This window comes from Haliotis asinina, chromosome 10 (genome assembly GCF_037392515.1).
Source record: "Haliotis asinina isolate JCU_RB_2024 chromosome 10, JCU_Hal_asi_v2, whole genome shotgun sequence".
NCBI classification, from domain to species: domain Eukaryota; kingdom Metazoa; phylum Mollusca; class Gastropoda; order Lepetellida; family Haliotidae; genus Haliotis; species Haliotis asinina.
The window spans coordinates 30,745,493-30,764,991 of record NC_090289.1 but is presented as its reverse complement, the minus strand read 5'-3'; the positions used below and the strand labels follow the sequence as shown (position 1 = coordinate 30,764,991).

Sequence of the window (19,499 nt, the reverse complement as noted above, 5' to 3'; positions counted from 1 at the left end):
ACTGGTCCTACTTTTTCGTCTGTTGTAATGTCTGTTCCATCTGCTTTGAGTATCTTGGCCTGTACATGTAATTGAGTTCTCCTCAAGTCAATGTAATCTACCCCTTGTCCTGAGATGTTAAATTCAATGGGACTGGAATCGGTTGTAATTTGAGACGTCGGTCTGTAGGTCATATAATACTGTTTATTCACTGACGCATGGGTAGGAGGTATAGTAAAGAGGTTAAATTCATCAGCGTTAGCCTCAGCGGATACACTCTCTGTATATGAAGCCATTATTTCTTCCTGCTTTTGGTGGGTATATCCAAGTTATCACCAGAGCCACTTCGTTTAGATGTACACAGCTTGCGCTTCTGTGAGGAACTGATTTTTCCACCTTTAGTTTGCCTTTTTATAGACTTCTTCTGCATCTGTATACGAGCCTCAGCCTGTTCCACTGCTTGTTGAGTCGGGGTGACGAAATTAATTTTAGGTTGTTGTTCTGAGGTTGTTTCTTTTGGTTTCTCCTTCTTCCACTCTGGATCGTACAGTTCTAAAAAACGATCCACTGACATCATGGCAGATTTTTCTCCTCCACGCATAATGGAGTGATAAGGATCTCCTTTCCCTTCAGCCTGTAGCATGTAACATCGGGTCCATTTTTCGGCATCGGGTACGAAGAGTTTGTATCGTGGATTATTCATGATGAATACCAAAACGGGAGCGGCTTGAGGTGAAATGTCACTGTCACTGGACCGCGGATAAATGAAGCTGGATTACCCTCGTGGTCATTTATATAGACATCCACAGTCTGCACATCTCTCAATTTCATGGGGACATACTGGCATTGAGAAAATGAAAATGAACGTTCTTTTCGGTTTCCCATGAGACATAAACGTCTCAGTAAGGGTTGTTTAGTTTCCCCCACATAGGATGAATCACACATGGAGGAATAGATATAAATGTCTCGACATTCCGACTTTTTATCTATGTCCCAGGACAATATAGATATTTCTGTCAGTCCTATTCTCCATCTCTGGTCAAGATGTAAAGGATCATTCAAATCTACTCTGAAGTTATAAGGTTTGTTATTGGGATATAGGCGTTCACTGTCTGTACTTCTGATGGTAATGTATTTATCCATGTTGAGATTTAATCTTGGGATTTGGTAACAGGTATCCTAGACTGGAACTGAGGAGAGCTGTCCACAAATTGGAGTTTCCTTTGTCTAGGGACAAATTGACAATACACGTAATCACCACAATGTAAATTATGATGATTTGAGAGAAAAACACTGTTTCTGTTTTGGCCACTTTTCGACCTAGCAAAGTCCAACTTTCACCAGACCTGCTGCGTGAGAGAGGTTGTGTCTCTACTGTCTCTTCCATGATAAATGACGTTGAAAAGAGTTTACATTGTGCTTTTATACTGTTTCACATCTGCTTCTGGGATCCAAGAATTGTATTTTTTCGACCAATGAAGCCATTTCACTAAGACTTCTTTCCGTTTATTTCTGGTCCGTGTTTTGACAATGTCTTGAATTCTATACTCCTGATCTGGGTTCTCTATTACGGCTTGTAGCTCTGATGAATAAAACGCACCTTCAATAGGATCACCACCCCAGTCTTTCAACTTGTACATGTCATTGTCTTGTGACCAACATCTCCTGATGACTGTAAAGATTTCACCAGACCATTTCTCCTGGTATTCTCTGTCAAATGGTCTCCTAAGATGACTCACTCTGACCTTATCCCCCACCTTGAAGGTGAAGTTCTCTTTACTGAGTTTAAATGTCCGGGGTTGAATTAAATATTGAGAGAGTCGCACTTCATCTTCATCTTTATGAGTTACACTAGCAGGCGACTGTCCTAACATTCTGTGTTTGGTGTGGTTGTAACTCTTGACTACATCTTGTAAGATATCCACATACGTGTTTTTAAAGTGTTTCAACATGTAACGATACAGTCTCATTTTAATGGTTTTAATCACTCTCTCAGCATAAGGGGCTTTGGTTTCATTCAGTGTAAACAGCTGACTTACATTATGCTTTTTCAAAAAAGCTTTTACCCACTGATTCTTAAATTCTGAACCCATGTCGGTTTCCGTGTTTCGGTTTTCCATAAGTTGGTTAGGGCTTTCACCACTTCTTGACCTTTTGAAGACAGGAGTGGGAATTACCCACAAATAACGTGAAAATAGATCTATGATGACCAAGAGGTATTTGACCCCATCATTGTACTTTGCCAGTGATACCATGTCCATGAGATCAGACTGCCAGTGACTATCTACACCTTCCACTATATACTTATTTCGTGGAAACTTTCTTCTGACTTGATGAGTCATCGTATAGTTCTCCTGACCTTTCAACCATTTCTGGATTCGATGTAGACCAATTTTAAACTGACCCTCAGCTTTGACAGCGTCGTATAACTTCTGGGGTCCAGCATAACTACCAGGATGTTCTGGATCATAATAGATCCTGTTCAAGTAGTCTTCCCAAGGTGCCATCTCAAACTCAACTAAACATGACTCACATGCATCATGCTATATATATATTTAAGCAAAACCCAAGACAAACATACAATACAATACTTTATTTACAGCAAGGACAATATTTACAACACCTTTTTACGGATGTACATTAACATTTTTCCCAACAAGTTTTCCCCTGGCCATTTCCAGGGTTTGTCAATATCTGGATGGGATGCATCAATTCCTATTCCCCATCGTTTATCAAAGGGGCTAGCTTCAGCTAAGGGCTTAGGATAGGATCGAATCAATATATGTTTCAAGTCACTGTTCTGGGAGAATTTAGCCATGACAGCCTTTGTCATAACATCAAGACTGACAGTGTCCCACGCTTTCTGAGTAAAACCTTTCACACATCGCCCAAGACGTTTTTGCTTTGCTGGTGAAGTTTCCTGTAGTATAGACTTTGCACTGTCCAAATCTCCAAAGTACATTGCTTTAGAGTACATGTAACACTGCTCAACACAATTAAATGTCATACCATTCAAGGTAAACACCGATGGATGAAAGTTGCTGAAGGGTGATTTCCATCCGTAGAAAAATAGTCAGTTACTCCACATGTCATATCCAGAAGGGTTGCAAAAAGAACACATAAGATATCCCATCTGGTTCTGATGATCCTCTTGTGCCATACAGGGAACCATGTTCTTCAGTTCGGGTACAAAGTCTGCCATCACTTCCACACAGTAACCTAGTTTCTTCCACTGATCCATGGACAGCAGAATACCTTTGGCACGAGGAACCATAGACTGCATAGAGTTATCCCAACAACACTGTCGAATCTCTATCCCCGTACTATCCATGGTAACAAACACATTAGCTCCCAAATGCCATTGGGAGTTAGGTTTCCCTTCCTTGACAGCCTCTTCAATGGATCGAATAGCTCCAGGGAGTTCCATCCAGTGTTTCAAACTCAATACAATACCCCTCTTCGTTGGGTAGGCCATGCCACTCGGGTACACTTCATACTTTCTCACATGTATGCTCAAAACATCGTCCCATGTCTTGGCTGTCACATACACATTGTCACCTAGATGTAAATGGCATCTGGGATCCTGTAGTTCAGTCATCTCCTGATCTGTCTCAAGTCCCAGTAATGTTAGGGCCTGTATCTCCCCGCATTCCTCTAGGGCTTTGCAAAACAGGGTGTATGCTTGAGGCCCTCGTCTACGTAACATGTTGAGTAACTCTCTGGCCCGGTCAAAGGACAGTTTCTCCATAATCTCCGCTTTCATGAGGCAGGTAAGGACGTTAAACTGCACGAGTTTGTCGACCACCTCTTCTACACGCTGTATGGCCTGCACGAGATCAGAATAATTCTTCCTTATGATCTCCCGGTGAACCGTTTCCATTTTCTGTCTTCAAAGTAAACAGCTACCAGAATCAGTAGAGTCAGGAACATAGACTGGAGAGGTTACGTTCTCTTTGGCAAGTGAAGTCGGAATGATCTGGAGGGCTGTTTGGGGGACCTTATATGACCCAGCTGAATCTAAAAATAAGTTGTGGGGGATTCCATGTGACTCATACTCTAAATATAGACACACCAGGTGTTCACATAATAGATTTCCATATACAATAGAGAGGAGTGACTCATGGTCTAAAAAAAGATTTTGACTCTAAAAAAACTAGGTCAAATGTGGGAGCATATAGGCCCCTATACTACTGCTGTTCATGGTTTCGGAAATCGAAGTCATCAGCTCTGTTCTTACCTATCCCGGTTGCCGCTTCAGTTACCTATATTGTTATCGCCGCCAACTACTTGAAGATTTACCCATGGTCCTCTGCAAAAATGGTCCCAAATACACTTGACGTTACAAACAGTTTGGACACCTCCGGAGAAGAAGTTCGATCTGAGAATGGTGTAAGAATATCAAAAGGTTCAAATCGAGACTTGACCTTGATCCCAATGTTGGATGGGAGACAATCCAAGATGGACACTCACCATATGTCAAACACTAAGTATCTTATATACAGGTGTGCTAAATCTGATCTCTGTGGTGGATGGTCCGATAGACTGAAGGGCATTTTAACTGGTTTGTACATCTCCATAGCAACTCGGAGAAAGTTTGGTATCGACATTACATCCCTACCGTGTAACCTGACGTCATTCCTAATTCTGTTCCCTGGAATGAAGCCAGGTTTGAAGTGATAGGAGATGGCAGGTCAGCAGTTGTGTACAATGAGATGGGCAAAGTCAGTTTCATTAGCAAATCGAAAACTCTGAATTTTACCGCCTGGTTGAAAAATGACATTGCATATTTTCTTGTCAATTTGGATTATGTTGATTCCCTCAAGGTCAACAGAGTTCATTGGAAAGAATTCTCATGGATGGAAAATAAGACAAGGGACCAAGTCTTTGCCACAGCGTCCAAGACTTTATTTTCTTTATCAGCATCTTTGAAAGAAGCCTTATCACGGTTTCTATCAAGAGCTAAACCAAGGGGATCATCGAAGCTCGTTTGTGCACAGATTCGACTTTTTAAAAATCCTTCAAATCCAAATGACAATAAAAATCCTAGAGGAGCTACGATGCAAGATGTGCAAAAGATTTGGAACTTCTTTAGAAATTTTAGTGATCCGTCAACATACAAAATATTTGTCACTCCCGACTCCGAAACTGTCATGCAACAAGCCCGGAAGTTATTTCCAAGCCAAATTATGGAAAGCGAAGGAAAGGTGTTTCATATGGAACTGGGCACTGATAGAAGATCACGTTGCGATGGATGGAAGAAGGGTATTCTGGACCAGCACGTGCTGATGTCGTGTGACGTTCTGGTGTTGACATTTAGTGGCGTAGGTCGGGTAGCCGCTTACGTCAGAGGGACGCCGAAAGGCCTTTACTGTATGGTCGAACACAAGCTGGTCAAGTGTTCGCCCAGCGAACTCCGTCCGCTGTTCAATGTGTACGGATAACTTTGTTATGTTCACCAGTCTGTTCAGTACATATACTCATGGAAAAAATAAGGGAACACATAAAAGCAAAGATATTCTTTTTCTAGGTTTCGTCGAATGCTTTGTTTTCAACGAGTATATTTGTAATCGATCTTCCACATGTATGTCATGTTCCTTAGGTATGAAAAGGTTCCTTTAACACAACAATACTGTATTTCCAAAGCGACGGTATGGAAGATTTGGACAACACACGCCGTGGCAGGATCACTGAGTCTGTGAGCCACGCTTTGGTGCTAGACTGGGTATACTGTGTTTGATATGCCTCATTTATGATATGCCTCATTTATAATATTTATATATGTCAATTACATAAATCTTGGTAAGGCTATACGTGTTCAGTGGGTGAGAAAGTGAGTTGGAGTGAGCAATTACCCCGCTTTTAGCACTATTCTAGTCATATTAGAACATTGTACCAATGTGGGGAATCGAACCCGGGCCTTTGCCGTAACAACTTATACTGAAGCTTTTATCAGTAACAAGGCGTAGAGTGAAGAACTCCTCAAATGCTGTCTCGCAGTATTGACCCGGGAAGGTCCGAGGTAGAACTGATCTTCCGTAACCCATGCTTCTCATGACTACTATGCTTGTCGTAAGAGGCGACTAATGGGATCAGGTGGTCAGGCTCGCTAACATGGTTGACACGTCATCGGTTCCCAATTGCGTAGATCGATGCTCATGTTGTTGATCACTGTATTGTCTGGTCCAGGCTTGATTATTTACAGACCATTGCAATACTGCTGGAATATTGCTGAGTGCGTCGTAAAACTAAACTCACTCACTCTCTTATAGTATGACGTAAACGTGCAACACAACACACCAATAGCTGTCAGTAACGGTATCGCCTTGGGATACTATAAAGGATTAATTCTGTAGCTCCAGTGACGTATCGGATGGAGCTGACGAAGATTCAAATGACAAATTGTGCTGTACTCCCACAGCACTGTAATTGTTTCATACAAATATTGATGAAATTATGAAATGATCAAATAATTAGGTTACTATGTGTGGAAATATCACGTGTATCAGTATCCTTTAACATTGAACAGATGACATTTCGACTGGAAAACAAGACTGATCTGGAAATGTTTAGGCATATTCCGGAATATTCATGACTTGTATATTCTGACCTTGGTTCTGAAAGCTGTTTTCATATAATCAGGGGAGACAATCTCGCATTATATCTCACAGGACTATGTGAGCATGCCTTGCTGCATCAGGCAAATACTAGATAAAGCAAATATATGTATTGCTTTTGAAGTGTTTTTTTTCAGCTTGTTTTTCTGCTTACTTATTTGCTATGAAATGACACTCGCTCCTGTGCAAACATTGCTGTTATTATTTAAACATAATAATAGAAGAACCGTGAGAAGAATTATTCCCGTTGTTATTTCTGTGTTGATGTTAATGATGTAATACTTATTACTTAGAAGAGATTTGATGACATAGATGAATGAGTCAACGTCATGGAAAAATGATATTGGTTAAATCTCTCTCTCTTTCTTTCTTTCTTTCTTTCTATCTCCCTCCCTCTTCAAACGTCAAGCCGGAGACACCCGGGTTCGATTCTCCGTATAGGTACAATGTATACATCAGTATGGTATGGCCTGGTGTCCCAAGCCGTGATCTTGCTGGAATATTGGTAAAAGGGGTGTAAACCCCCTCAATCACTCATGTGGTAGGTAAACCCGAAATTATTGCTGCTAAAATGGGATACAATTCTTTTAAATATCCTGTCTGGTAACGGCATATAACCATCCACAGGATTAATTTCAGCAATACGAGGCTGTGAATTAATTGAATGTAAACTATCCCATGGTTAATTTCAGCAATACGAGGCTGTGAACTGATTAAATGTAAACTATCCCAGGGTTAATTTCAGCAATATGAGGCTGTGAAACAGACTGAATGTAAACTATCCCAGAGTTCATTTCAGCAACATGAGACAGTGAATTGATCGAATGTAAATTATCCCCGAGTTAATTTCAGCAATATGAGGCTGTGAATTGACTGAATATAAAATATCTGAGACTTAATTTCAGCAATATCAGGCAGTGAATTGATCGAATGTAAATTATTCCCGAGGTAATTTCAGCAATACGAGGCTGTGAATTGATTGAATGTAAACTATCCCCGAGTAAACTTCAGAAATATGAGGCAGTGACCTGATTCTAAGTAATCATCTGTAGGGTTTATTTCAGCAAAGCGTTCGCAGCCATCATCTTCTTCTCATTTATTTTCCTCAACCTCCTTGTGAAATGTAATAGTTTTGTAAATGTATAAAGAGATATCGATTTGTAGTTGCCATTCTTATCTGATTCTCTACACAGATTAGAGTTTCGCTTGACCAAATGACTTGGCAGCGCTGCTGTATTCCATTGTTTTGTTTCTTTCTTTCTAAACGCTTCACCTAGCAATACCCCAGCGACGGTTGGTAAATAATCGAGTCTGGACCAGACAATCCAGTGACTGGCATCTGTAGACTTGATCTTCTCAATTGGGATACGACAACGACACGATACGACAGTCACGTCAGCTTGCCTGACACCCCGATACCGTTTGTCGCCTCATATGACAAACATGGGTAGCTGAAGACCAGTTCTAACCCAGGTGTTCACAGGTACTATAACCCTTGTGGCAAATGACGGATATTGCATTCAGTCATTACCACATAATCTGATTTGTATGTATAAAGTAAAACCATCCAGTTATCTCCCTTGTACTATTGTTTTCGATCTTTCATCCAAAACATTTAATGACCTATTTTAAAAGCTCACGCATATAGGTATATAGCATAACACGGTATTTACTGAATTAACAAATGTTACAGCTATGTTCTTTGCTATTGGCAATAACGTTTTCAACACGTAACCGATTTCCTGGACATATCTATTTTCAAGCACAAACACACAGAGGAATCAATCTATTTATTATTGAGGGTGATTTATCCAGTACAAAATGCTGTTCAGGAACAGCGAGTATAAAATCAAGCAAATGTTAAAACTCAATGCAAAAGAATAACGCTTCTTGATTATCCTCAGAAAAAAAGATTCCATTTTGTGAAAAATAATTTGCTTTGATGTCTAAAAGTTTGTGACGACACTGGGTGTTTATGAAATGGGCAAAACTAGTGAAGATCAGAGGTAAAATTGATCTTCAGTAAACTAAGCTTTACTTAAGAGTCTACTAACGGGATCAAGTGGTTAGGCTCGCTGACACTATTAGAAACTGGAAATGATGTATGCCGTACAGGATAACATCGATTTTGATAACACACTAGTCCACTGAAATACTTTTTATGAACACAATACAAAAACTTCGAGATACTTCCTCTGTTTATAATTTCAACTTACTTCAGAAAGTTTTCGGCAGACATGTTTAACACTTCTATCACTACCAGAAAGTTTAAAGCTGCCCCATAATAACTTGTATTAAAAGACATATTCTAAAATAAGAGGCAGCATTGCTATTTTTTACAATTTTGCCTTACGTTGAATGTTTATTACCTCTGACCAGTTTGTAGTAATAACAGATTTAGAAGGCGTGTAGTCTCCACCAATAGGTGCTCACTGACCCTTTGAAAAAAATCAGAAAAAATCATGGAACAATTGTGCAGACAAAAAGTGAGAGACAATGAGAAAGAAAGAAATCCTCCTTGGATACAGGAAAGCTATTTACAGCGTTCTGCCGTGTACCATCCTAAGTCTGTCGCACCAGCTTGGTTGTGTACAGACCTATCAGTTGCAAGAGTCCTCAGCCTCGACCACGACGTGGTTGTCGACATGGTCCTCGACTTGACTCTCAACATGGTCCTGGAGATGGTCCTCGACTTGACCCTCGACATCGTCCTGGACGTGGCCCTCGACATGATCTTCGACTTGGCCCTCGACGTGGCCCTCGACATGATCCTCGACTTGGTCCTGGACATGATCTTCGACATGGACCTCGAAATGGTCCTCTCTCTCACCATCACCAGGGTGATCTCCCTCCCGACGGATGATGTCTTCGGCAGGCACATGGCTAGGACGGGACACGCGTCTTACCAACAACACCCATGCAATGATGGCTCCAACTCCGGCAACGATCAGGGACACTCCACCGAAATATATGCCACCACTTACTGACGATGTTTCCCTCAGGATTTTGTCTACAATCACAATGGCAGATGCTGTTGTAAGCATAAATCATTATGAGACAGTTACTATAATGATATCTCCATAGATAAGTATCTATAATCGATAATTATCAACAACGGAATCTATTAATTGCGTACTTGAAACTAATTACCGAAAAGCTTGGATTACTGATTATTATGTGTATCACCATGAAATAGTAATCTGTGATAATAACTTACTAAAGATAATAAGAAACTTAATGAAACAAACGCGTACAAAAAGACAACATGTTAAAGAGATCATGTTATATGTTTTCTTGAATTCATATATCCTCCTCTTCAGCCACATGATTGTATGGTTGATCTTTACAGATTGCAGCCATATAGCCGGAATATTGCTGAGTGCGGCGTTATACAACAGCACAAACAAAACTTCACTCAATCTAAAGAAACACCGGACCCTACTCACCCGCAATCTCAGCACCAATAATTCCTCCCGTTAACTGGCAACAGCACAAGAGAGGGAGGGCCAACACCAGGCTACTTCTTTCAGTAGTGCTGACCAGAGCTACTGGCAACATCAGATGGGAGAGCACTGGATCAAAAATTGAAGTATTTACAGGTTGTTCAGCTTGACCTGATCAAGTGAATACTAATGCATTGCGTGGTCGTGTCACAACGGATTTGGTGTATTATTGTGAAGGGGCGTGACTTTGTCAGGTGATTATCAACATGTCCTAAACAACCGAGACAAGGTCGGCGTTTGACATCTCAGTGTCGAGAAATCGTCAGTAAAGTGCTAACTTTCTTTAAACAGTTAGCCGCAGATGGTTTAATGTTTCCTGTTCGGGCTTTTCGACAGCGAGCTCCCCTATTTAACGAAGTTAACTCGACCAGTGCCGTTTGACCTCCCGGGTCATGCACAGGTGAAGCTGAACAACCTGTAAGCATTCAGTTGTCTCTATCGGACAAAACAGACAACCGCACAACATTCCCAGCACAGATCTATATAAACCTTCATTGCGAATGTGTGTGTGTTTGGTGTTTAAGGCCACACTCAGCAATTTTCCTGCTGAAAATAATGTCTGGGCCAGACAATCCAATGATTGGCACTATGAGCGTCGATCAAATTTTAACATTTGTTCATTGAGAATGAGAAGTTAGGGTGTACAAAGCGTTGAGTGAGTGAGTGGTTTTACGCCGCTTTTAACAATTTTCCAGCAATATCACGGCGGAGGACACCAGAAAACGGTTTGACACATAGTACCCATGTGGGGTATCTGGGTCTTCGGTGTGACGAGCTAACGCTTTAACCACCAGGCCACCATACGGTCCCGTACAAAGCGTTGAGCAGAAGCATCTGCTCAATGTGGATGCAAACGAAGAAATGATGTGGGTTCCGACCCACAAAGCGTTCGTAAACTTACGACATGTTGTAACCAATAGCTACCACAGGCTTGCGAATGCCGTAGCACTGCGAACGCTGTGGGAATCGGACCCCAGTCTTTATTAGAAGTGTATTAGAAGCTGTTGAATGCTGCTAGCGAGGGCATAGTGTTGATAAAACTTGAAATCCAGCTTTTTCCAACCAAGTACGGCCGCGTTCACCATTTTAATATTATACAATTATTTTCATGTTTTATTCAAAACATTGACACTAAATGCGTCAGAGAACGTTACTGGTTTTCAACAGTCTGAGTCATAATATATATTGCAACTACCCTCCCACTACAATGTGATCAAATAGTCAATCTCCAGATTTTCTATGGATGTGCAGTGGAGTGAGTAAAGTAGATTTAATTTACTCACGAAAGGCAAATCCAGTACTGAAAACCCCCAAATCAGGAGGGATCACCTTGTGGGCAGTGACAACGACACCAGCACCTACGACCGATAGTCCCATGGATAAAAGGGCTGACCTTTTCATACATTCTGTCAGGAATCTGATTTTGTTTCGGATGACCAACAGAACAACCAGCACGATGATGCGGATGATGCAGACAGTGATCACCATAATAATCGTCCACGTTTTAGACGCCATGGCGAGGAATGGATTGCTTGCAAACCCTGTCAGACATTATTACATCTATGAGGCTTATAATCTGACATGGAAAACCACATACATTTAGCACACAACTGGGAAAACAAGACCAACACATGTATTGGCGAATACGACATTGGAATGGATTGCTTCTGACCAGTTTGTTGTGAGTGAGTGAGTAAGTATCACCCCTCCCTTTTAGCAATATCTCAGCATTATCACGGCGGGGGATACCAGATATGGCCTTCACACATTTATCCTATGTGAGGAATCAAAAGTTTGGGGTGATGGGAGAACGCTTTATCCACTAGGCTACACCACCGCCCCTGACCTGTTTGTTTCAAAAGATTGGAAAGTGATACCAAAGATCTCCTTTAAAAAGAATACAAAAACATTTTTTCTTGTATCAGTCATAGTTGTTTTCCAATGTCAAGAGCAGACCATTAGAAGATATGGGGCATAAACCTTCATGTCGAGTCAAGGTTCCCGAGACTGTTGGATCATCACAGAACTTTGATTCATGTTCTGCATTATCTTCAAGTAATTAGCAACATCTAAAATACCTACCCATAGAACAGACAGCTGCTAGCAATACGAGGGCATAAAACGGTGGGTGTTTGAAGAGCATGGTCACATTTTGATGGGTCTGTGAGTTCTTTTGTAGAAACAATGTCGCCCCCAATATTGCAAGTATCGCAAGCCCCATTTCGGAGCGAATGTGGGCGAATAGGGAACTAGCTGATCCAATGAGGAAGCTATGGTAGCTGATGATAACTGCGACAGCTGGGCGAGTCTTGAGGTGGTCCACTGTAGCTACCACTCCAGTAGAATGAAGAAGACCAACAGGAAAACCTAGCGAGGAAATCGAAAGGCGTTTATCAAGGTCGAGCCCTAGGTATACAGAGACTTAATATCAATATGTAACTCTTAATAATTGATTTGTTGGAGAAGGCTGGTGGGAATGGAAATGAATAGATGCATGTTGAGTACACCCTTTAGTTTCATTTAAAAGCTGCATAATGAAGAAGTTGGTTGGTTGGTTGGTTTCTTGTTTAACGCCATACTCAGCAATATTCCTGCTGTATCTCGATGGTCTATAAATAATCGAGTCTGAACCATACAATCCAGTGATCATCAGCATGAACACCGTTCTATTCAATCGTGATACGATGACATGTGTCAACATTAGCCAAGTGAGTGAGTCATGTATTTGTCCTTTTTCAATCTTGAAAAGGATCTTGTCTAGAAACAAACGCAATACCTCCTAGGTTTCACTCGAAAATCGATTAAAAACAGACCTTCCATGACGCTGAGTGTGATGAATGTCTCGATGTCATCTATGGTTGCCAATGACGACGAGATACAGGAAAAGAGGAGTAAAACATTTCCGAAAAAAGCGACCTTGCGGAAACCTTATCTGATCATAAGCGGACCAGAAGAGGCAGCTTAAATCAACAACATATGAGAAACATGTTCCTCCTCGTAAGTGAATGCCAAATATGACAATATTCAGTTTCTGAGGGGAAACATTTTGACAATTAATGAAACAATAGACCGACAATTTATGACGTTTGTGGCCATGATGCCTTTAGGTTTGGCGGATCAATCCAGTTACAGACGCAGTGTTAAGGCGGTGACTTGTCTGTCCCATGTTTTATTCGCCCGCCGATCTGATGATGAACGACAGTTATTAGAAAAGAAACACTAACTATAATCATGTGTCTTCAACATATCATACCTGCCGCTGCGTTAACTACCAAGTATGTGACAAAAGTATCGAAGACCATCCGTCTAACTTCAACGATCTGCAGTAGAAAGGTCACAAAGAAGAAGCCAACCATGGTGTTCACTACCACGCCAGCAAATATGGGTGCGAGAAAAACAATACCCCTTCTCGAAAACTGAAACAAGGAAAAACAGTTTATATTTTTATATCGTCAGGACGATATGATTCAGTTGCATTTCAGTTTTATAACTGGTATCATGAAAATTAGACTCCTTTTTAGCTATGCGTAACGTATTAGTAGGGAGTTATGTTAATTTTGGTTCAGAAAAGTGAACTTCAGAATGAAACACCTTTTACGATACTTCATAGAGAACCCGTTAGTATTGTAGCCCAAAATGGCTAGCGTGACTACTGATCTCGAGTGGTCGTTGTTTTAATACAAAGTGATGTTTTGTCAAAACTAATATTGTTATAAAACATGAATCTGTTCCTCAATAGTTTGATTTTGAATCGGGGCATGTAAATATGATCCTTACAAAACTACGTTACATGTGTAGTCCACTGATCTATTCCGTTTTGATATACATGATAACCCAGCCCTTGTGGAAATGTCCGTGGAAATTCTCATCATTACTTATTTGAGTGTCAATTATATACTGGACAGACATATACTGGATAGAGAACTGCCATGATGTCTAATTTGCGCAATGTTGTGAACATAAATTTTGAGTAACTATTATAGCAATGCAGATGAGACTGTTGGACTAAATTATAACATATATGTATTTAAAATTATTCAAACATATAGTTGTCATTCAAAAAGAATATTTTAACTTTTGCAATTGTTGTTCTACTGTTCCCCATTCTATCTGTCCGTCTTGTGTAAAGAAAGGCAAACAATATTTATGTTAATACTACAAAGTGAGTGCTCCAAGTTGTATCCAAATACCCCGTCCGTTTCTCATAAATAAAATATGTTGTTGTTTTTTAAATTTAAGGATTTAAGTAAATTTATTTTGGTATTCATAATATTGCTGAGCATAAAGAGTAATGTTGAGACCTATTGACCTAGAAAGAACACTTCAAATCTTACCGTACGTGGGTCGTTTATTGGTTCAATGTAGTCATAACCAGGATTGGTTTCAGCAATGAATTCATAATCATTTTCGGCTTCCGGTTGGTTTTCCTCCGTCGCCTGCTCATAGACGGAGTCTTGGACGTTGTCAATGTAGTGGTATTCAGCCGACGCTGCAGTGTTGTAGTCAGTTCGGGCATGAGTATTAGACACGATTTCGACGTTGGGTGTTTTCATAGTGGACTTGTTTTCTTGCAGAGTCTTTCAAAATTAATTGAAAAAACGTGTTTTAGTCCGACGATTCCCTTGTTAAAAAGAAATTTGCATTGTCTAATTGACCAAGTAATGGATCAGAGACGCCGTATGAGTGGTGTAGTTTTTGAGATACCCAATCCATTAAGCAAACATTATGCTGTGTGGTCAGGAATGATGATCTACCATTACTGTTAATGAAAACCCATTTCGACATATATATTGAAGAAGAAAAGAAACTCCAACATTTGAATTATATTGACAATGGGTAGTACAAGGTATTTTATAGAATAATCTGACGGATCCTCTCATTTCAACCGTGGTGAACGACGCGGGGTGCATGCAATGCTCTCCTTTGTGAAAACGCCTCACGTGACCACTATTTCACCAACGTGTGTGCAGAATGGGCGATGTTTTTGAATTTATCTTTTCTTCACTAATCCGCTAGGTGCACTGATCCGGACGGTCCAACCTTGAACTGACAGCGCATGTCGTATGCGCAATGTGAGCTGTACGTATTGCTCTTACGCTTAGAGACAGTTGACCATTGTACTCTTCACCTTCATCGGTAACGTTACAGCATATGCATGAACAGTATATCTTTACCCTTTTATGATGATATACCAATTGATATGTTCTGAAATATTTCTTCCGTCATGAATCGCGAAATGGCATTTCGAAGGGAGGCGGTAGAATCACCTGATCGTTTTCAGATCATGTTTTTGTTGACGTTTTGCAATCGGTAATTTAAGTATGACACTAGATGTCTGGATATCACACATTTAAAAGTGCAGTGTATTTCCGGTGTATGTGTACTCAGATCTCTTTCGTATTACAGCCGGTTAGGCTGTATTCATGTAATTCACTACGACGGTTAACTGATGCAGTGCGCGAAACGTGAAATTCTTCTTGTGTGAATTTCGCCGGGTTGTGCATTAAGGGATTGGGATTTGGAAAACGTAATTATTTAACGGGTACCGGAAGAAGTGAGAAACAATGACCAAGTAACTGTAAAATAACAGTACCGAATGAATTGTGTCAGTCATCACTTAGATGTAGCAACGTTCAAATACGATAAACATGGGCATGACTGGGAGACAAATACATCCCTGCTGAAATCTATTCTTTCTATGCCTGTAACAGATTGTGATGCATGAAATATAAATTCACTGAAATGATAAATGGTGCATAAAAATATTGCAAATATTATATATATATTCACTATAATATTTGAGACACAGAAGAAGCAATACTACTACACATATTCGGATATGGTATGTGGTCTGTTATGGGAAATAATTCGTCAACATAATGCTACCTAAACAGGAAGCACATATGTACATGTAATTCTAACATACACATCTTCTTGGGACAAATATCTGTGAATGACTAATTGCTTGAAAGCTTTAGTGAGTGTGTAAGTTTAGTTTTACGCCGCTTTTAGCAATATTCCAGCAATATCACGGCGGGGGACACCAGAAAATGGGCTTCACACGCTGTACTTAAGAGCTTTAGTAAGAAATGAATCAATAAATTCACATATATGAAATGACTCACAACATTGACTGATGGGCATATTATATAATGGGTAAATATTTTATTTCAAGCTATGATGACTGGTATTTCTGCTGCAACCGACTACCTATCTACGATAATAGGTGCACTGATATGAGTGTACATAAAATATAGTGTCCATAGGATTTAATACCGAAATGGATTCAGATGCGTGAGAAACTGATGCTCAAAGCGTAATTTATATATTAATAACTAAATGTTACATTCTATATATATCTTTTTCAATTGTCGGAAACGTGTGATAATCACATATTGGCGATAAAGACCTCCTCGGCGATATTTAATGGTTAGATTATATATTATAGATTATATAAAGAATTTTCAAAGAAACCTTCAGTGTGATCATATGCTATTTCCAAAAAGGGGGTGGGGGTGGGGGTAGGTTAAGGGTCCATGCCCCCTGAACCCCACCTCTGCATCCGCCAATGCTAGGACACTTGCACTTGTCTCGTGTTCTGTCGTAGGAAATGCCATGACGATATACCGACTTTTCATGGCGTTTTCCCCGTTATCTTTTATCGTGTCAGTTTGTACTACACTTGGAAATTAAACAAACGATGCTTTTCTAAACTGAAAATCAGAGCAAAACATGTCTCAGTTAGTCAGCTGAAAACTTTTCGTCATAAACGATTTTCGTTCGTCAAGACAAAACAAAATGAGGCGGAATAAGAAAAGCGATAGGCCTCACGATGAGGCGAGGAAGAAATGACGAAACCATACTTCACGAAACCTCCGTCTGCTCGAGAGTGAGAATTTCCAAAACTTTCATACATCTGCAAAATCAGTTATGGCCTGGGAACGCGAAATGTGAGATAATTACCCCTAAAATCAGTGTCGCGATCCCGGTACTTTGTGGAGTCACTTGCACTCTTACTGCACTCATCACAGATAATCATACAAAGACACAAGAAAACAAAACTCGGATAAGCCTAATTTTAATGTAATGATATATCTATGTTCACTCAATGTTACTGTTTATAATCCACTGTAGGGTTTCATTGCCTCAATCTTTACTCCAAATGCCGCAGATCAGACTCAGAGTCAGTATACTGCAGGACACCCAACCTGTTATTGCGAAGATCCTCCTTCGAATTCTGTTGTCCATCTTTCTGTACTTCTCCTTCTTGCCTGGATCCTTTCAGTGATGCTCTAGGCCGAGAATGTTGACTTCTGTGTTGAGTTGTTCCCTCCGAAATAGCTGGACGACCTCATGAATGTTCGAATGGCACTTCCTCGCAAGTTTTAGTTTGGAATTCCAGCCCTCGACGTTGTTGTTAGGTGACGTGCCGTCTCACAATGGTTCCAAACTGCTGTCGGGAACTGGGTCCCTTCCACCCAGTTGTGATGTAATCCATGAAGGCTGCTACCTAAAACAAATTCAGCATTGACCGGTTATAAAACTTATTACTACACATTACAAAAAGGTGTATTTACAAAAAGAAATACTTGTAGATTCCATGATGCATGCTTACCTTAGCACCCTTTTTACTGTTAGCTATGGTGTTCAGCCTTAAATTTTCCATCTGGTGTCTGGGTACCAGGGGCAGAGCAGCAGCTCGTCGAACAACCCTCCATCTTTGTATTCTTGCGCCAGACCTTCTTTCTGAGTCCTTCTCCAGATGCTCTTGGTGTCATAAAAAAAAAGCACCCACAAATTCCTGTTGCCGGAAAGACACGTCGCACTGCGTTGTGGGCTGCCAATTCAAAGTCTATCTGCACTGTGGTCGGGTTCAGGTCAATGTTCCCCCCTGTGCTTTGTCTTTCAGGTACAGGAACATCCGCGCGTATGTTTCCTCTCTCATGTCCGGAAGCAGGCACTACACGAGCGGGAACTTGAACTTCGGCATGAACTGTGTATATCTGATGAAAGAGCTTGTGTCATTTCTTGTTTTCCTACATCTGAATCGAAATCCGTCGTAAAATAAATGTTGCTCTCCTCTGTGTGTGTCAACCAAGGTAACTCGAACCTGTACATTTGCCCTGTCGATAATGAACATGAGCCAAATGGATCAGTCGCTACGGGGTGCGGTAATGTCGGATTACGGTAATGACTTCTTGTTATCCAATAACAAATGTCCCGGTCCCTGGACTTTGGATTTCATGTATTCCCGGGGATATTAAAATTCCAAATTTCGCGCTCCCGGGCCGACAACGCAAAAGCATTACCAATGAGTCAGTGAGTTTTGTTTAACGCCGCACTCAGCAATATTCCAGCCATATGGCGGCGGTCTGTAAATAATCGAATCTGGAACAGACAGTCCAGTGATCAACAACATAAGCATCGATCTGCGCAATTGGGAACCGACGACGTGTGTCAACAAAGTCAGTGAGCCTGACCACCCGATCCGGTTAGTCGCCTCTTACGACAAGCATAGTCGCCTTTTATGACATGCATGGGTTGCTGAAATCCTATTCTACCCCGGACCTTTACGGGTCATTGCCAATGAGATGACAAACAGGCAATGTAATAAACACTTATAATTCTTGTAACTGCAATACTGATTTTGCTTAACGGTTTTAATCAACTTAGGCATAAAGCTGAGATGAGACGGGCGAAAAAGCAGTTACACATTGACGGCGATCTGATTTCAGTTACTGTCTGCCAAAATAGCTAAAATATAATAGGGAAAATGAGGTGGATATTGTTACCTTCGCTCGTAGATATTCGTAAAGTTGTCACTTGTTTCAGAACGTTTTCACGTTTAGAAAGCTCAATCTGAAGGCCTACTCTGCTGTACAGTATCTGTGATTTAGTGCAAAATATTTGAGGAGTAACAATACCTTTTTATTCAAAGGAAAGTGTCAGCAGATGCCAATATCCAAAATGTCGAAATTATTTCAAACGAGTGTTTATAAAACCATGACTTAAATATTTCTGAATTTCTTTGAAGACTTGGGACCTTGTTGAACTGAATTACCGTGCTCTGTATGGATCGAGACGAAAACTATGCGAGAACAATATTGACTCTCTGGAATATTGGATGGAATGACATAAGATTGGTTTTCTTAACTAAAAGAACATTATTTGTTTTGAACTTTTGTTATAACATATTTTTTACAAGAATGGGAGGTAGACTGGTGTATTATAACAGTAATACAGTATTTAAAACTGCCATTATAATTTATTCATTGGGAATTATAGCAAGGTATGTGTTTTCTAAGAATCTTGCCTTCTTGCATTCTTTAGTAAACGTAGAATGGTAATACAATGAATAATAAACTTATCAGTTATAAATAATTATGCTCACTTGACTGACATA

The 19,499-nt window shown here is 40.4% G+C and overlaps 1 protein-coding gene and 1 pseudogene across 1 annotated transcript; one reads left to right on the top strand and one right to left on the bottom strand.

Moving 5' to 3' along the window:
• Positions 1–3,052: 3,052 nt before the first annotated feature.
• LOC137298635 (uncharacterized) lies at positions 3,053–3,859 on the bottom strand. The gene has a single exon (XM_067830920.1). The coding sequence runs from the start codon at positions 3,857–3,859 to the stop codon at positions 3,053–3,055; it is 807 nt and encodes a 268-aa protein (XP_067687021.1).
• Positions 3,860–4,296: 437 nt separating this feature from the next.
• Positions 4,297–5,420, top strand: LOC137298634 (uncharacterized; annotated as a pseudogene).
• The last annotated feature ends 14,079 nt before the right edge of the window (positions 5,421–19,499 follow it).

Bases quoted from the DNA above. Each gene is read 5' to 3' on its own strand.
- LOC137298635 (XM_067830920.1), bottom strand. From the start codon at position 3,859: ATGGAAACGGTTCACCGGGAGATCATAAGGAAGAATTATTCTGATCTC.